Below are 18,018 nucleotides of genomic sequence, written 5' to 3' on the forward strand. Positions count from 1 at the left end.
TATTTGTAGTTCATGGAAACGTATTGTGAACAAACAGCACTGTACTACAAATTCTCGTTGGAATGCTGAATCGAGGGTGATAAGTTTTACTGGTTGTGAACGATGTTGCAGCAACTGGTGTTCAACTCGGTGACCAACTGTTTGGGGCCCCGCAAGTTTCTCCACAGCGGCAAACTCTTCAAAGCCAAAAGTAGCAAGGAGCTCTACGGCTTCCTCTTCAACGACTTTCTGCTGTTGACGCAGGTGACGCGTCCCTCGTCGCCCCGCCGTCTACACACGCACACCACCTCTAGTCGTCACTACTCTTTTTGTGTCTGAATGTCGCAGGTCACCAAGCCCCTGGGCTCGTCCGGATCCGACAAAGTCTTCTCGGCCAAAACATACCTGCAGTACCGCATGTACAAGACGGTGAGAAAAACACACACACACACGCATTTTTTTCTTTTGTTTTTATGTTTGTGTGCAACTTGTCTTTTTACCAGAAAAAAAATCTGATGCTTCGCTATATTTAAAAATAAAATAATGTTAATAAAAACATTACTGTATAGTAGATAGCACTTCCTTTGAGAAAAAGCAATTTAATATTCATGTATTTTTTCTGAGAGAAAACCTTTGGCTTTGTTTAAAAATGAAAATTTGAAAAATTTACTTGATTCAATGTTGTTAAAATACCAACAATAATAATAATGCAAACAATAAAACATTCTTTCAGTAAAACATTCTTTCAGAAAAATAAGACTTTAATCTGGAAAAAAAATTATTGAAAGTTGACTGTAAAGAAAGCATGATTTATTTTTCAAGAAAAATTGTCAATTTATCCCTAAAAAACTATTTTGCTGAAAAAAATCTGGCTTGATTCTAAAAGAAAACCCTCCAAAATGGCATGATTTCTTTTTTCCTAGAAAAACTGAGACTTTATTCTCAGGAAAAAAATTCCCGTCTTTCATCTGTGAGAAAAAAAATCAAACTCTGTTCTTTTTTTTTTTTTTTTTTACCCAATAAGATACAACTTTTTGGGACAGAATGTTTTTGTTTATTCTTGGAAAAACCAAGTTGTCTTGTCTAAAGAAAAAGAAAAATCATCAGAAAAAGAAATTTGACTATTTATTTTTCATTCCAAAAAAATAAACAAGTTTTCTAGTATTATTAGATTCCTGCCCCCAAACAGGGTCTTTATTTTCATAATAAAAAACTTGACCTTACCCCCAAAGAAACTTCTATCAAAGGTCAGCTAATTTGTCGCCAATGTCAACGTGTCAATATGGAAATGTCAAACCAGGTTTTATCTGGACCAGATCCTGTTGATGCATTTGACATCTGTGTAAACCTAACGTACCAATTCCCTGTGAAACACTTAAAATTATGAATGCATGAAGCATGAGTCATGAAGAGAACGTCTGCAATAATGAGGTGGGTGTGTGTGTGCGCGTGCGGTGCAGCCCATCTTCCTGAATGAGGTTCTGGTGAAACTGCCAACGGACCCGTCGGGAGACGAGCCCCTCTTCCACATCTCTCACATCGACAGAGTTTACACCCTCAGGGCCGAGAGCGTCAACGAGCGGTAAACAAATGCAAAACTTTCTAGGTAAACAATTTTGAGTACTAGTGTGGCTGCCTGGTGTGTCTGTGCGCAGGACGGCGTGGGTCCAGAAAATCAAGGCGGCTTCCGAACTCTTCATCGAAACCGAGAAGAAGAAGAGAGAAAAAGCCTATCTGGGTAGGGGGTTGATTGTATTGTAATGCTGTGACGTGCTTTTGCTTGTGCTGGTTGTTGATGTCATGCGGTGCGGTGCGTCAGTGCGCTCCCAGAGGGCAACGGGCATCGGCCGGCTGATGGTCAACATTGTGGAGGGCATCGAACTCAAGCCGTGTCGTTCGCACGGTAACGAAAAAAACAGCAACACAGGATTTTAATTTGAAAGGAGCATGTGTGTGGCTGACCAGCAGGATGTGGTCTGGATGTTTATTTGTGCGACAGGTAAAAGCAATCCTTACTGTGAGGTCACCATGGGCTCGCAGTGCCACATCACCAAAACTTTACAGGTAACATTTCTTAACCATGAGGATAATTAATTTACTTTTGTCTTCTTCTTATTATTATGATTTATTTTTTAATCCGTGAGGATAACTGATTTTTGTACTTTTTCTCCTTTTTTTTAACCCATTAAAAATAATTAACATTTTTTATTATTTTTTATGATTCATCATTTACAAACAAAGATTTGTTTTTTCGCATGGGTTATTTATTTATTTTTTTAATTGGGTACAATTCTCTTTTTTTTTTTAACCATGAGGATCCATAATAGTGTTGTCAGTCGATTACAAATTTTAACTAATCGCCCAAAAAATGTGTAATTGATTAAACGCATTTTTCAACTACAATTTTTTCATGAAGCTTATAACAAATATTTACTTGAATAATATCTTGAAACGAATGTAAAATCACCACATATGAAGCATATTTTAATTCAAAGACTAATCTAATACCTTTCTTTGATCCCTGAATCCGATCTAAATGGAGTTATCTTGACAGGCATTTGTCTGAGAAACAATTCTCCAAACTTCTACCGTATATTTAGACTACTCCAGCAGTGTTGGTTTGCAAGGCGCAGTGGTAACTTGAGCATGGTGTTTTGTTCTCAGATGAAATGCTAAACTGTACATATAATTGAATTTGTATTTTGCTTTGCAAAGTTTATAAAGTAAGTAAAACTGGGTTATAACTGAATTCATATATTTTAACATGAGCTCCTTTTCGATGTTTAGATAGATAATTTTGTTTGCACTGTGAGTCTTGGCGAACGTCTGCTTCCATTGTTTGGTAAACGAATTATGTTGGGTGGCAGGACACGCTGAATCCCAAGTGGAACTCCAACTGCCAGTTCTTCATCAAGGACCTGGAGCAGGACGTTCTGTGCATTACAGTGTTTGAACGGGACCAGTTCTCGCCGGATGGTCGGTACTCCACAAATTCATATTTAATATCTGACACTAGCAATACAAAGCAGGGAACACCAACTTTGTTGTGCTTCGTTTGTGGCACTGATATATTGCTCTACAATGTACAGACAATTCTGTATGTTCAAGTAGCAGTTGTTTGAAGTTTTAGAATTACTGTGATACCACTGCTAATTTCTATTAAGACAGTCTATGGCATTTTACATGATGGTATATTTGTTTGCATTAAGCAAGCAGACTTCTGTAGACTAAACCTTATGGTTTGGTTAATATGCTGGTGTTTAAATTTGTCTTGTTTTATGTGCCAATTTTAGAATAAACTTCAATAAACAATGTTGTTGCAAAAGTCTGCACCCCACCTTACAACCGGGATGTGTCTTCTTATTGCCCCGCTTCAGACTTCCTGGGCAGGACAGAGATCCGACTGGCCGAGATCAAGAAGGACCAAGGCTCCAAGGGACCAATCACCAAGCGCTTGCTGCTCCATGAGGTTCCCACCGGCGAGATTGTGGTGAGGCTGGACCTCCAGCTCTTCGAGGAGCCCTGACAGCGCACATCTGGATCCTTATTATCAGGAACAACTGGACCAGAGATGCAAGAAAAACCGAGACTATATTCTTATTTATTGACTGACCAATAGAAGAAGTTGAATCATCAGCTGTTACGTTGGACCATGAAGAAGCTCGTCTTCAAAACTTGACGGGCAGAACTGAAGTGAAAGCCACAATGCGACACAATGACAACTTATTTATTGTTTTTTTTGTTTTTTAATTTAATGGGGTTTTTTTGCGCTGGTTTCAGAAGAAAAGCTGTTCTCCGAAAGTCTCAGCACATTGCGAATGGCTAATCTAAGGGGACATCTGACTTAACTGTTTCCATGTTCCGATATTCGATGCAGTGACAAATCTCTCATGTGCGTGTTTTAAGTGTACAGGTTTAGCAGAAAAGGCTAACAGCGCTAATTAATTACTAGCGATAGACGTTGAGTATAATTGTTTTAGCGTTTTTGTACCCATGAGGATAGTTAGGTTTTTCCCTCCTCATTTTGTAGTGGTAATTAATTTTCTGTTTTCTTTTTTGTTAACCATAAATATATTAAGTTGTCTTATTTTTCTATGAGGTTAATAACTCTTAAGTTTTTTTATTTTTATTTTTAAAGCAGAGGGTACTTATTTGATCTTTTTCCCTATATTTTGGTGAATAATTAATTCACTTGTTTTTGCGAGGACTTCTGTTGCTTCATTTAATCCAGTGCTTCTCAAATAGTGGGGCGGGACCCCCTGGGGGGGCGCGCACATAATCCTGGGGAACATACTTTTTTTCCTGCCGTACTACAGTAAAGTGTAATTGCATATCCACTCCAGTAATAGGCAGTGGCGCTCTCATTGCCCATTGTGTGCAGCGAGTATTAACTCTACGGTGTTGGCTTGTTTTGCAACGAAATGCCATTATCTATAGTTGCGGCAGAGAGTGGGTGGAAGCGCAAATTGTTTTCTTCTTGCTGGGGGGGGGGGTGTAAGAGAACATAATTGAGAAGCACTGATTTAATCACATGTCCAACCTCTTGTTTAGGTTGCTGCTGAGAGCCGAAACACAAATGGACTGCATCTCAAAGACGAATGTTGTGTACTGTACCATGTTTCCCCCACACTGTAAACAACCGACGGTTACCTTAGCGACCAGCCACTGTCCAATTAGATGTGGGCGAGCCAGTTTTGTGTCTTGACAGTGAGAAAAATGTCTAATAAAGCCTGTATTTTCCTCTCGAAACTCCTTGTATCCCCTCACACTGTACGAAAAGTAAGCTAATGAGCCGTTCAAACTGTCCGCCTTTCAGGCAGCTGTGGAAATACTACTGAGAAGAACTGAAGTTATTATATGACTGCTAATGGACGATAGAAGACAGATGTTGCTCTAGATGATGTATGTACCTTGTTGTCTTTTCACTGTTAATACGGTTCAAAATAAACTTCAGTTGGACCAACATGTAGACCATTTGCATTGTAATTCTACCCACAGGCTCACACTGTTCACATCAGGAGAATTTACTTTTGTTGTCATGTTTTTCTATTTTTGATCTTCTTTACTCATTAGGATCATTGATTTAATTTTGTATAAACAGTTTTGCCCGTGATGGTAATTAACTTGGTTGCTCACTCTTTGTTTTGTTTTTTTGGAGTAACGAACCTGGTTGTGATTTTTTTTTTTTTTTAAGATTTTACCCGTAACGATTTTTATATACTTTCTTTGACCCTTGCTACGTACAAGAGAATAATCACTTACGTACATTTGATATACGAGCAGGCCTTTAGTTCTCTACTTGAACAATAAGTGGAGTTGGAGAAATGCACTATTGCGCTGTACTCATTAGTCTTCTAAACACGACTCTGTCGCAGTGCTTTGCTGTTTGTCATTTATATAGTCTTTTTTGTTTGTTTTGTTCACATCTACCGCCACTGCTTGCAGTGTTTTAAATGCGAGTCGATAAATCCCCTTCAGTCACGACTCTTGTCACAATCGCTAAGCAGCCCACCGTGCTTTTATCCTGGCTTACTTTCGGCCTCCGTAAAAATATTTAAATGGCATTAGAGGACACCTTATGACAATAATTAGGTGTGGTTTTATGTAAAAAATGCTCGTCTTTTTTTTGCATTCAAACCTAGATGACCAGAATGTCCGTGAATGCCCCTGTACTGACGTCATTGTATTTTAGGTTGTTTTACATTTCGCCTGTTCAAAACAAGACTGTTAACTTGCGTGAATGTAGCCACGTGACCTTGAAGTCTACTTCTTGTTTTCTTTTGAAACACAAATAAATATCTGATAAATGTTATCTTTTAGCCGTGCATGCGGGCGATCGCCACAAGCCCCTTTGTTTACGTTTGGTGCGGTTTTGATTTCGTGACGCTAACATTCACGTTATAAACTGATAGGAGTTGCCGTCTTTTGTATTCATTCCTACTCATATATTTATTTCGTCATGTCCACGCAAATATTGGATTTTCTTTATTTCGTCATGTCCACGCAAATATTGGATTTTCTTTTACGTATGAACACGGCGCAAGCGTCAAATCTTGTTCTACGTTTTAATCCCACTAATGCATCGGGATGTTCACAGCGCCACCAACTGCGATGGCAAACGAACTGTATCATTTCAAGTGCTTTTAAGTGAATTCGCGTGAGCTGGGTGATTTCCCGAACAGACCACGTCTTGAAGCATAACTTTTCTAAACGGTTAAACCAATAAGACGTCTCCATCGAGAACGGGTGTTAATTCGGATACAGCGGCCCACGCGCACGCTCGGTGCCGTCATACGTGTACCTCGCCTCCTGTTAGCTATTTGGTTATAACGTTCAGCAAAATCGCCGGTGGGCGCGTGCCGGGCTCCGTCTGTCTATTCTGTGTTGTTATGTGGTGACGCGAGCGAGCAAGCGAGATTCCGCCTGCGTCTGTCCTCCTCGGCTGACCACCGGGAGCCGCCATGGAGTGCCGCGTCCTGTCCATCCAGAGCCACGTCGTCCGGGGATATGTGGGCAACAAGAGCGCCTCTTTCCCGCTGCAGGTAGAAGCCGAGCAAGCTGCTCCATTTCCTCCGTATCTTCGCATCCATGATGTGACGAAGGGGGGGGGGGACCTTGACTGACATTTCGTGTGTGACGCTCCGGTACAAACACCCCCCCCTGCCTTTTAAAACGCCATCCACCCCATTGCACGCTGTGACTGAAAGAACGGATGTCAAAGTTTTTTTTAAATCTTTGACAACAAACGAGTCGTGACGTACTTTATGTTTTCTTCATCGTGTCCGTTTTGAGTTTTTCATCCTGGAAATGAAACCCTCCGTTACGACGTTTCGTCTCCTAGCTGTCACTCAACGACTCACCATTGTCATTGAAGCAAACGTTGTGTGTTTGACATCGAAACCGACATAATTGTCCTGCCCGAGTGTCGAACAGTCAATCATACGAAATTGAACACTTCTTTTTTTTCCACAGTAGTTGCATGTGTTTACATTAGTCCAGGTGGTTAGTAGAACCTCTTAAGGTCAAACAGTCCATTACGAGACACACTCGATATCCAAATTCCTCATAATTGGTTCAATTTCATATCCAGCCATCAATTTTCTGTTGGGCTTATCCTCATTAGAGAACTCTTGCTTGAGCTTGAGTTAAACCCCAGCTGACTTTGGGCAAGGGAGGCCTATTTTTAACTGAAACCTGTCAGCCAATCGGAAAAAGGTTTCCCCAAGTATCAGACAAAACAAAATGAGTAGAGGAGCTAAGTTGAGAAATAATGAAGTTATACTGTTATACTATTACCGTAATTTGAAGGCATGCTTGGACCAGATTTTGTAAGGGCAATATCACACAAAAACCTTCCTCCAACACCAACCCAAATTTAAACATGAGTGGGTATAAACAATTAATCACTTATCAAAATAGATGTCTCTTATTTTTATAATCAATTAGTTGCAGACTAATTGATTAATCGTTGGACCTCTAGAAATTATGTTTGGAAATCAACACATTTTGGACTAATTGAGTAAAATTGGATCATTTCCCTCTGCACACTTGTTGCTGCTCACTTAACTGGAGCACATAAGAGGGAGCACATACCTCTCTATCATGGCACGTAAATATGCCACACTACACCAATGGTTGAAAGGCTAACCGACTTTACTGCTTGTATATGTGAAAGAGACAGAGGAGATTTGCTCAGCAGGCCGTGAAAGTGAGCGTGTTAGCCCTTTGACATTTCTGCTGTTGACAGTGTGACTGTAATGGATGGTGGTTGCTTTGGTTGGATGATGATGATGACAATGATGTTGGATGGGCATCCACATCATCCCATCACGCTGTGGCAAGAAGTGCTTCATCTATTTTTGGCAACCTAGGCGCCTCGGGATGCTGGGGAAGTTGCGAGGGGTTCGTCCTCAGCCCACCAGAGCGACTTCAACTTCTTACGTCTGATTGATTTTCTTTGCGCCTACTATTGCGCAAATGATAGTCTTTATGCGCGGATAACCACTGAAGCCATTAGTTGGTCTATATAATAGACGTCCCTTTTACATGGCCTGTAAAAGCTGCTTTTACCCCTTTCCTCTTTTCGGAGGCCATGTCGGTGCTGTTAACTTGCTGAGAAGGCAGCTGCATTACAGGCCGTGTATAAGGGACAAAGCGAATATTGTACCTCTCTTGGAGCGGAGGATTACGATGAGCATGCAGGGCGTCACTTCCTGTCAGGACAAAGGCGGCATGCGACGTTGGAGGCCACCGTTTGGCTGCAGATTTCTCCGAGTGGCATCACTGAGTGCTCAAGTTGTCACTGGTTATGCTTGGCGTTTCAGCTTTCATTTTTCTCCTTTTTTCTGGGAATAAACGAGTGAGGAAGAAAGCGGCTTTATATTGCACCTATGGAAAGCGCTTTATTCCAGCTCCAGCTGTTGTGAAATGCACCATATGAATTAAGTTGTATGGTATTTATTGTTGCGTACGGTTGGCATCACACATGTTGTATTTTAGATTAAACTCAATACATATGTCTAAATATTCATTACATGTGCCATCTTTGACAGCTAAACCATTTCCGCCCACGGTGGTAACTGATTTAAAGAAAATATTTGCTTCCGTCCTGTGACTGGGCAGATTTGACCTGTGGACTTTCAAGTTGGCCAAGCAAAGTCTAGCAGACACATGCGTGGGATGTTTTGTTGGAATATTAGCACAATGCAGCAAACACTGTTGCCACACACAAAGTTGTCTGAAGTTCAACTTTGTAGGCCGTATACAGTGTCGAATTAATTGAGAAGTGCCTTGAAAATACAAAAGTAGCAAAATTCTTTTTTAAGGAGTTTTACAAGTACCATAAATAATGGCAAATCATTTGAAGCCTGCAGAAAGAAAAGGGTATTTGAAGCAGTATTTCAGCACGGTACCAAAGGAAGAACGAGAGAAAAGCAGTTTGAAGCAATGGAAGTATGGATGCAAAAACAACCCCTGCCCCCCTCCAAAGAAAAAAAAAGATAAACAGGATAGGCAGAAAAGTAAACAAAAAAGAAGTAAGGAAAGATGAAAAAGCAGGTTCAAAGTAGGAGGAAGCAATTCGGGCAGAAATGTTGCATAAAGCCACGAAAAGAAGGTTGTACATTTGCTTGAACTTAAAGCAGGTGTGATGAAAGAACAATGAAGGAAGAAAGGCAGAAAGTGAATGACACGTTATTGTCACATTACTTGAAATGAATCACAAATATTGCCACATCCCTCATCTATCTGTCATTGACCTCTTTCTGCTGCTCAGCGAGGTCAAGATAGTCTCTTTCCATTCGGTTAGAATGTGTTTGTCACAGATTATTTGTGCTGATGTAATATTGATTCATCATGGTAGAGTTTTTCACCTCTAAATTGGTGTTTTTACCTTTTTTTTTTTTTTTTTAAATCCTCTTTCTTGCTTTCTATCTTGTGTCTGTGTGTGTTTGTGTCCTTGCAGGTTTTGGGCTTTGAGGTAGACTCCATCAACTCAGTGCAATTCTCCAACCATACAGGTGAGATTAACACTTTCAACATCTTCCTTTGGTGCGTGTGCTGGTGTGCGCTGCTACACCGGCCACTTAGCAGATATTTGAAGTATGGCGCTGTTGTTGAGGTTTGACGTGCGTGCTTGCATTGCATTAAGACCTGGCTCGCCGTTAATGACGTCTCATGTAAGACGTGGACGTGCGCTGATCACAACCCTCAAGTGGCAGCCGATCTAGAGCATTTTGACTGATTCGTCAAAATCCACAGCATGTTGTGCTCTTATGCATATTTTGACATCAAATCTACCAAATGAAAAAAATAGACTCCCTTCTTTCACCTGGAAAATACTTTTCATCCTACTTTTTTATTTTAGCAAATAATTATCAGGAGGACAATGTTAAGTTTTAGGTAATTGAGTGGCTTTGTCCAAAATCCAGAGAAAAAATAGAATTTTACACAGTAACTTTATATTCGTCTTGTCTTTCTGTGACACATCTAACTTCTGCTCAGTGCTTCCATAAAATCGGCTTAATTCAAAATTTAGGAATGCTTTTTAAGTTTGCAACGTAATCTTCTATTTAGTGCAATACAAGCATTGGAGTGGCGCCAACTCACCAGCTTTTTCAGCTTTTCGTATTTCCAAGATCGCATACTTCTGCTAACCATCATAACGCATACTCTGTGATATACATACATAAATATGTTCCCTGTTTGAACAAATGCTTCAGACTGTCTGACAAAAAGCGTGTTGACTGATGCTGAGAAGATCAGACAATAAAGTCCCACCAAGACTACTCCCTCTTATCATACGTACCAACATAAAGCCATGAGCATGCCTGCACTTACACACACACACAAAACACTCATACCTAATTTCTTTCTGTGATTGATGCAAAATCAATTTTTATCCATATTTAATCGATGGTATGATTAGTGGAATACCTGTGTGCGGCATTTTCAATCAGATTTTGTTGAGTAGCCGAACTCTGATGAAACCAGACCTCTTTAGCTATTCAAATAGTGACTGACTCATTGATATGCACACTTACCCATTTTTAACATTTTAACGTTTTGTTAAAATTGTGTTTGTAAAAATGTGAATTTGTTTTATTGTTGCTGGACATGTGCATTAAGCATGTCTGTTGGAGTAGCAGTACTGACCCGTGAGAGGCAGCATAGTGCCATGCAACTTTGAGACTGTTGAAAAGAACTCAAAAGAATACAAGAAATACGAGAAGCTGGCTACTACCAACTTCAGCGAGCTTCCTGATTGGCTGTTGTTGCATTTCATGTCACCATTCCGCCATCTCTGTTGAGGACCAATTAACTGTTGGATTTTCCTTTGTAAATAGTGAACAGATTTAATTTTTACAGTTGCAAACAATAATAGCATCTTGAGGGACGTCTGAGATTTAATTTGACTTCCTAGTCAAGAAACGATCATGTGCTATTTTTTTGAAAAAACAAAAAATCAAATAGTACCATTTAAAATTAATACCTAACAGAATAATTATATCCATCGTGAAGAATATGCTTCAGCTTAGACCTGAGAGGTAGTAAAAAGATGGGGGAGGGGGGGGGGCTTCCTGGAAGCATAGCAGCAGGTGATGACATCATCTCATACGCACTCATACACGGTGATGACGTTATCTCATACGCGCGCATACACGTGGACACATACAGACACTTGCAGGCGAGGCGCTCCCACTGCTCTCGTCTCTTCTCAGCCCCTGTGGCTTTCTTTTGTCGTGTTGCCTGGCAACCACAAATCCCCACCCCCCACCCAACACGTGACCTGCCTGTGACTCACCTGGAGCTGCGACATCAGCCTGCAGCAGACAGACCGTGCACCAGCGCCTGCACACACACACACACGCACACACCCCCGCACGCATGCACACACGCACGCACGTGCACCAGTCAAGTCACACCTATTTAAAGTCACACATTTATATCCTTGTCCTTTTCAGTGTCTCCTTTGTGTATGCGGCACTCTCTGTGTGTATTCTCAGTGTATTTCCATTCGTGTGTGTTTCGTCCCCATCCACGTGCATCTGTCCTGTTTTCGTCCATATCTATTTAGTGTGTGTGTGCCCTTCTCCGTACGTGCATGTCCATCTGTCCTTGTCTGCGTTTGCCAGCCTGTATGTGTGCCTTGTGTGTATGTCTGTTTGTATATCCGTTAGTGTATGTAAATACTGGTGTGTGGGGGTGTGTGTGTGTGTACATTGGCAAATATTCCATTTGAAACAACAGTGTCCTGTTGCATTTTGGCCGTCTACCAATCGTGCATTGAAGGAGCGAGTGCGATTGGCAACTAACAGGCCCCCTCGTCTTCCTTCAGGTTATTCACACTGGAAGGGCCAAGTGTTGACGGCCGACGAGCTTCACGTTCTCTACGAAGGCATCAAGCTCAACAACGTGCACCAGTATGATTACGTTCTCACAGGTGCGTGCGTGCGTAAGTAGTCGGTGACGAATCTGTTAGATGTCTGGACAAATTGCGTGCGCGTGTTGTGTTCAGGGTACACTAGGGACACGTCCTTCCTGGAGATGGTGGTGGATATTGTTCAGGAGCTGAAGAGAGCCAATCCAAACTTGGTGTATGGTGAGCGGTCACTTTTATTCTTGAAAATTCGTGAGGCTGATTATTGGGGCATTTTGCCGATTATTGGCATCTGCCTTTTTTTAACTTCCAAGGCCGATAAATTAAAAGCTGGTTTATTTTGGCTCGCTGCAGCACACTTCTCTCTTTCTCTGCTGTGCTGGTGGCCCTGCCTGCAGAAGCAGATTGGCCCATCCACAGCACCATCTGATTGGTTCCTTGTGCAGTGGGTGGCAGCCAATCAGCAGTAAGCTGCCTGTTTGCTTTTTCACCTGGAGTCACACGCACTATGGGAGGCAACAGGCAACACACTTTGCAGAAATTTTAATGTCAGTCTATTACAACTCACATCGAAAATAAAACTATTTGCCAGAATAAATTTTAAAGAGATGGCAGCTCCTTGCACTTTTTGTGAGACTCTTAAAACTTGGTTGTCTATTTTCTCAGATGTAAAAAAGCTTTAACATGTTGTAAATCACCATAGTTGTTTAATAAACATGTGCTTAAAGGTAATATAACTAGATCAAGTTATGGAGTTGCTGTTTTTTCAAAATTTTGACACCATTTTGCCCCTTTTTCTCCCCATAAACGAATATCGGCTTCAAATACCGGTTATCGGCCCTCATGACTACTAATAATTGGTGTCGGCCTTAAAAAAAAAGCATATAAGTCTACCCCTAGTCGTGTTTTGAACGCCAACATCAAATACAACTGAAGTGCACTTACTGAAACCACTTGTTTTACTTGTTCCACATTTTGAGAATCACTGCATGTTCACAACAAAGCTTACTCTGGGTTTGAATTGCGTCCACGTGCGTTGTTTGTCGTTGCAGTGTGCGACCCGGTGCTGGGTGACCACGGCTCCATGGTGGGTTGCGAGTGCTTTATTTGTCTGTTTGAGTGTTTGTGTTTTGTCTTCACGTTATGACTGTAAGTGTCTTGGCAGTATGTCCCTCAGAATCTGTATCCAGTGTACAAGAACAAGGTGGTTCCTGTTGCTGACATCATCACTCCCAACCAGTTTGAGGCAGAGTGAGTTGTATTCATCACTCTTTCATTTAGCAATCATGAATTTCAGTGACCGGTTGCAAGGATGTTAATATACATTTTAGTTGGAAAAAAAACCAATTTGCATCGATGGGAACACACAATTTGAAACCAAAGTCAAGTGTTGATAATGGATGGTGTCATGAAACAATATATATATATATATATATATATATATATATATATACACACACACACACATATGTATGGGTTTTTTTTTGGAAAAAGGGACCATCCTGGCTGAATGATCCCTTTAAGATTCTCCCATCATTGCACGAAACGTCAAGAGCATACTTGCTATTTTTGGGTTATTTTTTTTCATTGGCATATTGGCTTACTTTCTTTTTTCAGTTAAACTCGTAAAAAAAAGTAAGGTTTCCATTGTACTACCAATTTATTGAGGTGCCCCTGGGGCTAATTATTTCTCCTAATTTTCAGACTGTTGACGGGGAAAAACATCAGCACAGAGAAAGATGCTGTGGAGGTGAGAAACCTCCATTATTCATAATTATTGTCAACTTTTGGACAACCCAGTTTGAAAATGTCTGTCCGGGGTGCAGGTGATGGACTTGCTGCATGCCATGGGCCCAGACACGGTGGTCATCACCTCCTCTGATCTGCCCTCCAGACTGGGCGATCGCTTCCTGGTGTCACTGGGCAGCCAGCGTCACGGTGCGAGTCACTTCACATTGATTGATTGATTGCATTATGTACTGTGCTTGAGAGAACAAAAGTAAATAGTCGTTCTACATTCAGTTCGTCCTGACGGCAGCAGGACGATGCAGAGGGTCAGAATAGAAGTTCCGAAGGTGGACGCCGTCTTTGTTGGGACAGGCGACTTGTTTGCCGCTATGCTGCTCGCGTGGACGCACCACTACCCAAATGACCTCAAGGTATCTTCGCCCACTCAGGAGTGGACAAACGTATTGGGACACAGCTCTTAATCAATCAATTAACCAATCCGTGGTTGGACTAGATCCCTGGTAGAGCGGGAAAGAGAAAACCAGAATGCAGATAATAGCGGGTGAGGCAGGGGCTAGAGACTAGTTGCATGCTAGTAGCGGTTTAACGATTTTTTTCCCTTTTTACTTCTCCAAAGTGTCCCAATACTTTTGTAGAATGTTTTTCAAAAATTCTCCACTCAACTTTAATATGCATATCTTCTCTGTCCACCCTGGTGCCGAACAGACAGCTTGTGAGAAAACATTTTCGGTGATGCATCACGTCATCCAGAGGACTATATCATACGCTCATGGTAAGGAAAACCTTCTCCGCCAATAGGGTGGCGCACTCACAGCTGTTTTCAACAGATGCTTTTTTTTTTTCTTTCAGCATGTTATCGATGACAAAAACTTTTTTTAGCCCCAGAATTCTTGACTATTCGACCAATAAATACATGGGTTTGAGCCAGTGGTGTGAAGTCAAGGCCTTCTCTGTCTCCCAAAATCTTGATTGTCTTCTCCTTCTTCCTCTCCTCAGAACTTGCCGGTCCCGGTCGGAGGCCCAGTCCGCCCCAGCTTGAGCTGCGGATGGTCCAGAGCAAAGCTGACATAGAAGACCCCGCCATCGTGACGGAGGCCACCATCATATCATAACGACGGCCACCTCCATTCCCACCGTCACTGTCAAGGTCATTTTGTAACGTATCAACCCCATTTTTGGCGCCTCCGACAAGTCATTAGTCTCCGCGCTGACCCGCAGATAGTCTGGAGAGGCAGCCCGTCAAAAACAGGACGTGAGACGCACTCTTTGTGGTCCGAAATTGTGTATCTGTGGCTCCACTTCTACTTCTACGCGTCTTTTAGCAGTGATGTAATGGTGATCACCCTCCCACAGAAAATACAAAGGAAAAAAAACGCACAATGTATAGTTGATGTATAGATGTTGTACTATATCTGTATTGGACCATCTGTATGATAGCTCAACTGTCTATTTGACCATTGTGTGCTACTCAACTACACGCACACACACACACACACACACACACAATTAATGTGTCAACTAATCAAATACATTGGTACTTTTACTCAAGTACTTGAATAGTACCTCAATTTTAAGGGGGGTACACGCATATCGATTTTTAATATCAGGACTGATTTTTCCAACATAATGGACCACACAAGTGTGTTCTAATTGTGTGCCATCCCCTCGAGATGACCAACACACCACACACACATCAAGATGACTAGACCAGTAATCGTGAGTCTCCTCCCACAAAGTAAATGTCTGTGGTGGTCGTAGCTACCAAGGCTGACCTGGAAGAGGCAACAATCATCAAATATTGAACGAGTTTAACATTTCCAATTGTTTCCCAGACAATCGGGTCAGGAAAAATCTCTCTTAACACACCACTGGATGATGACTCAGGATTCTCGTTAGAAGACATCCAACAATTAGGCCCTTGCTGACTTTGAAAAGTGCTGAAATTGGGTCCGATTATTGGTACGTGTGTACCCCACCTAGTTGCTTTGAAGTTACATTCACATTGGCCAAAGCTGAGAACACTGCATATAAAAGTTTCACCAAATTTGTTATTTCGATCATTCAAAATATTCCACACTTAGTATCTCCAGCATCCTAATAAGAGGTGATGTGAGGAGGGAAAACAAATGATTACATTTTGCAATAATGTAATAATTATACATCTGGAGTAGTACTAGTAACGTAAATGTCTTGATGTCACAGTTTGAAACCAGATACCGTCTTGAGATCTGGCAAGAAAGATTGCAGTGTGTCTTTCCCAAAATGGATGACGCATTTCAAAATGACTACAATGTTATGAAGCAGTTTTTTTTTGTTGTTTTTGTCTGATCTCGCTGATATTTTGAAGAAGAAAATCTTTTTCTGTAATGCCGTATTTTCTCAAAATAGAGGATGTGCTATGTTGTACTCACACACACACACACACCCCCACACACACACACTAAACCCATTTGAACTTGCTGACCAAAGCAGCAGTAAGGCATACTGTTTTACATCTTGTCACCTCATAGGACATTTAAGAAATCACAAATAAGAGAATCTTTCACCTAATAGCTAAGCAGAGATGGCTTTTCAGAGATGTGGTGTGGGGGATTACATAGTTATACAAAATAACTAGTTTTACCGAGAGGAAAATACTTTGAAATGCAATATAATGCAACTTTATTTTTAAAGCGCATTTCACAACAAAACGCATCATTTCCTCTAATATGAACTACTAATTGCAATGTGTATTTGCAATTTGGCAAATATTTCGCTGGCATTATCTGAGGAAATATGGTGTTTTAGCAGATGTTAACAAAACTGCACTGAGCAACAAGATTCGCGATGACTAAATGTGTCGTCCTGGGTGTTGCTCAGTGATTTTTATCCTGTTAATTTACGCTAACGATACGCTAACATCGTACTGGTAATCGTGCGGTGACTCGTTTATCATCATGGATATCATCATCAAGCTGTTTTGACTGCTGCTTCACGTATTTTAGCTTCTGTGTCAGCTTCATCTAGTTGGTCGCTCTTTCTGACTACAGTGTCTTAGCTTCCTGCTGGCCAAGCAGGCGGCCGCGTTGATCGGTCCAAATGTCTGCCTGTTGTGCCGTTTCAGAAACTGTGTGCGTGCGGATTTGTATTTGTGAATGGTCACAGGGTTTTCTGTGCGTGTGTGTATGTGATAATACCGACAAAAATTGAGAAATCTTCTGAAAACGTGGCCAAATAAGAACAGAGGAACACGTTAAGGCTCCTTAAAATTCCCATCAACAAGCACTCCAGTGATGTGTCAGAAACCGAACGCAACGCAGTTGATGCATGTCAAAGTGGCGTTGGTTTAGGGTTGTGGGGTTTTATCGATAAAGGAAAGAAAAACCTTTTTTTCCCCCCATTGTCTGGACAGAAAAAAAACTATTACAGTGATGCGTTGACTTAGGATTGTGAAGTTGTTGCTTGGTCAAATTTCTTTTTCTTTTTTCCGTGTCGTTAGCCAACAGTTTGGGGAACTTGAGTTTCCGATATGCTGCTGCTGGAGTGGAGTGGGCAAAAAAATGGCTCATTTAAATGACTGTAAGGCCCTGGCGTGTGGATAATGATAGAGACTATCAGCTGTTTATTGAACAGGTCAAACAGTCAAATACAGAATGAAAACGCTCACAAGGATCTGTTGTCAGGGCAGCCCGATTCCGCATCACTCACCAGGCCAGGCCCTTTAACGGCACACATTCAGCACGAGTACTACAGAAATGACACTTCACAGTTTATTTCTTTACATTTATTGTTTTTGTTGACATAACAGTTGTTTTTAAAAAGGTAACCACAAAGTGTGTTTTGAGGTGCTGTAACAATGGGATTTCATTTCATTTCAATCGGGAGAATTAATTTGATACGAATGTGAGAAAGAAAACAAAAAAAAACTAACTAATTTTGAATGACATTGTCATCTGCTATTTTGATAAGTGAAGTGGGAAAAAAAATCTGTGATTAGATTTTGGTGAAAGAGTTGTGATTGTCCTGCCCTATTTTGAATGCAGCTTTGGTGATCGGAAAGAAAAGTTAAACATATTGTTAGCCTGATAGGATAATTCCTCAAAAGTCACTTTTGAATGCTTTCGAAAAGCAAGAAAAAATAGACCAACAACGAATATTCCAGTTGTTGCGCAACTCAAACTGTGCGGATTATAAGGACATGGATGACTGAGACATGACATGAAAAAAAAAACCAATGTTGAGGTCAATTGAAAATGACTTGGGCAATTATCCTAATGAGCTAAGAGTGTGTAAACCTTGACGAGGACAATGGTCATGGGATGTTACTGGAGTATTTGGATTCCTCACATCACCTCTTGCCCTCGCTCATACAGCCCAAACGCTTCCCTTAATAGTTTTACTAGCCTCACTTTTGTTTTTGCACTTCCTGCAAC

At 41.1% G+C, this 18,018-nt stretch overlaps 2 protein-coding genes and 1 long non-coding RNA gene across 6 annotated transcripts in view; 2 read left to right on the forward strand and 1 right to left on the reverse strand.

The window, feature by feature from the left end:
* The window catches only part of itsn1 (intersectin 1 (SH3 domain protein)), a 40,886-nt gene extending 35,944 nt beyond the window's left edge, over positions 1 to 4,942 (forward strand). For all 3 annotated transcript variants that reach the window (XM_088305435.1, XM_088305434.1, XM_088305436.1), the window contains 8 exons: positions 112 to 243; positions 328 to 408; positions 1,440 to 1,561; positions 1,635 to 1,717; positions 1,799 to 1,882; positions 1,979 to 2,043; positions 2,847 to 2,955; positions 3,357 to 4,942. In XM_088305435.1, coding sequence (XP_088161561.1) covers positions 112 to 243; positions 328 to 408; positions 1,440 to 1,561; positions 1,635 to 1,717; positions 1,799 to 1,882; positions 1,979 to 2,043; positions 2,847 to 2,955; positions 3,357 to 3,505 — 825 coding nt within the window. In that variant the 3' untranslated portion in view covers positions 3,506 to 4,942. The remainder of the gene's footprint in view (positions 1 to 111; positions 244 to 327; positions 409 to 1,439; positions 1,562 to 1,634; positions 1,718 to 1,798; positions 1,883 to 1,978; positions 2,044 to 2,846; positions 2,956 to 3,356) is intronic.
* LOC148330268 (uncharacterized) lies at positions 75 to 6,648 on the reverse strand. Its single transcript, XR_015845143.1, has 3 exons — positions 3,593 to 6,648; positions 3,318 to 3,501; positions 75 to 384 (listed from the first exon to the last, which is right to left on the reverse strand). It is a non-coding gene; the product is annotated as an uncharacterized LOC148330268 (long non-coding RNA).
* Positions 5,834 to 16,296, forward strand: LOC148330269 (pyridoxal kinase-like). 2 transcript variants are annotated; one of them, XM_088305439.1, is made up of 11 exons: positions 5,834 to 6,521; positions 9,443 to 9,497; positions 11,816 to 11,920; positions 11,996 to 12,079; positions 12,910 to 12,944; positions 13,023 to 13,108; positions 13,562 to 13,607; positions 13,684 to 13,795; positions 13,880 to 14,016; positions 14,312 to 14,378; positions 14,456 to 14,547. In XM_088305439.1, the coding sequence occupies exons 1-11, from the start codon at positions 6,441 to 6,443 to the stop codon at positions 14,467 to 14,469; spliced, it is 822 nt and encodes a 273-aa protein (XP_088161565.1). In that variant the 5' UTR covers positions 5,834 to 6,440; the 3' UTR covers positions 14,470 to 14,547. The 2 variants fall into 2 exon arrangements, with proteins under 2 accessions (XP_088161565.1, XP_088161564.1); XM_088305438.1 differs by lacking the exon at positions 14,456 to 14,547 and adding an exon at positions 14,603 to 16,296 and having other exon boundaries at positions 5,839 to 6,521.
* Positions 16,297 to 18,018: the final 1,722 nt, after the last annotated feature.

This window comes from Idiotropiscis lumnitzeri, chromosome 9 (assembly GCF_059441095.1).
Source record: "Idiotropiscis lumnitzeri isolate Australia: NSW breed Sydney's pygmy pipehorse chromosome 9, RoL_Ilum_1.0, whole genome shotgun sequence".
Classification (NCBI taxonomy): Eukaryota; Metazoa; Chordata; class Actinopteri; order Syngnathiformes; family Syngnathidae; genus Idiotropiscis; species Idiotropiscis lumnitzeri.

What these genes read in the sequence shown, in the direction of transcription:
- LOC148330269 (XM_088305438.1), top strand. Translation starts at nt 6,441, where the DNA reads ATGGAGTGCCGCGTCCTGTCCATCCAGAGCCACGTCGTCCGGGGATAT. An exon ending in TGGGTGACCACGGCTCCATG is followed by an intron (nt 12,945 to 13,022) that starts GTGGGTTGCGAG and finishes GTGTCTTGGCAG; the next exon opens with TATGTCCCTCAGAATCTGTA. An exon ending in CCCAACCAGTTTGAGGCAGA is followed by an intron (nt 13,109 to 13,561) that starts GTGAGTTGTATT and finishes CCTAATTTTCAG; the next exon opens with ACTGTTGACGGGGAAAAACA.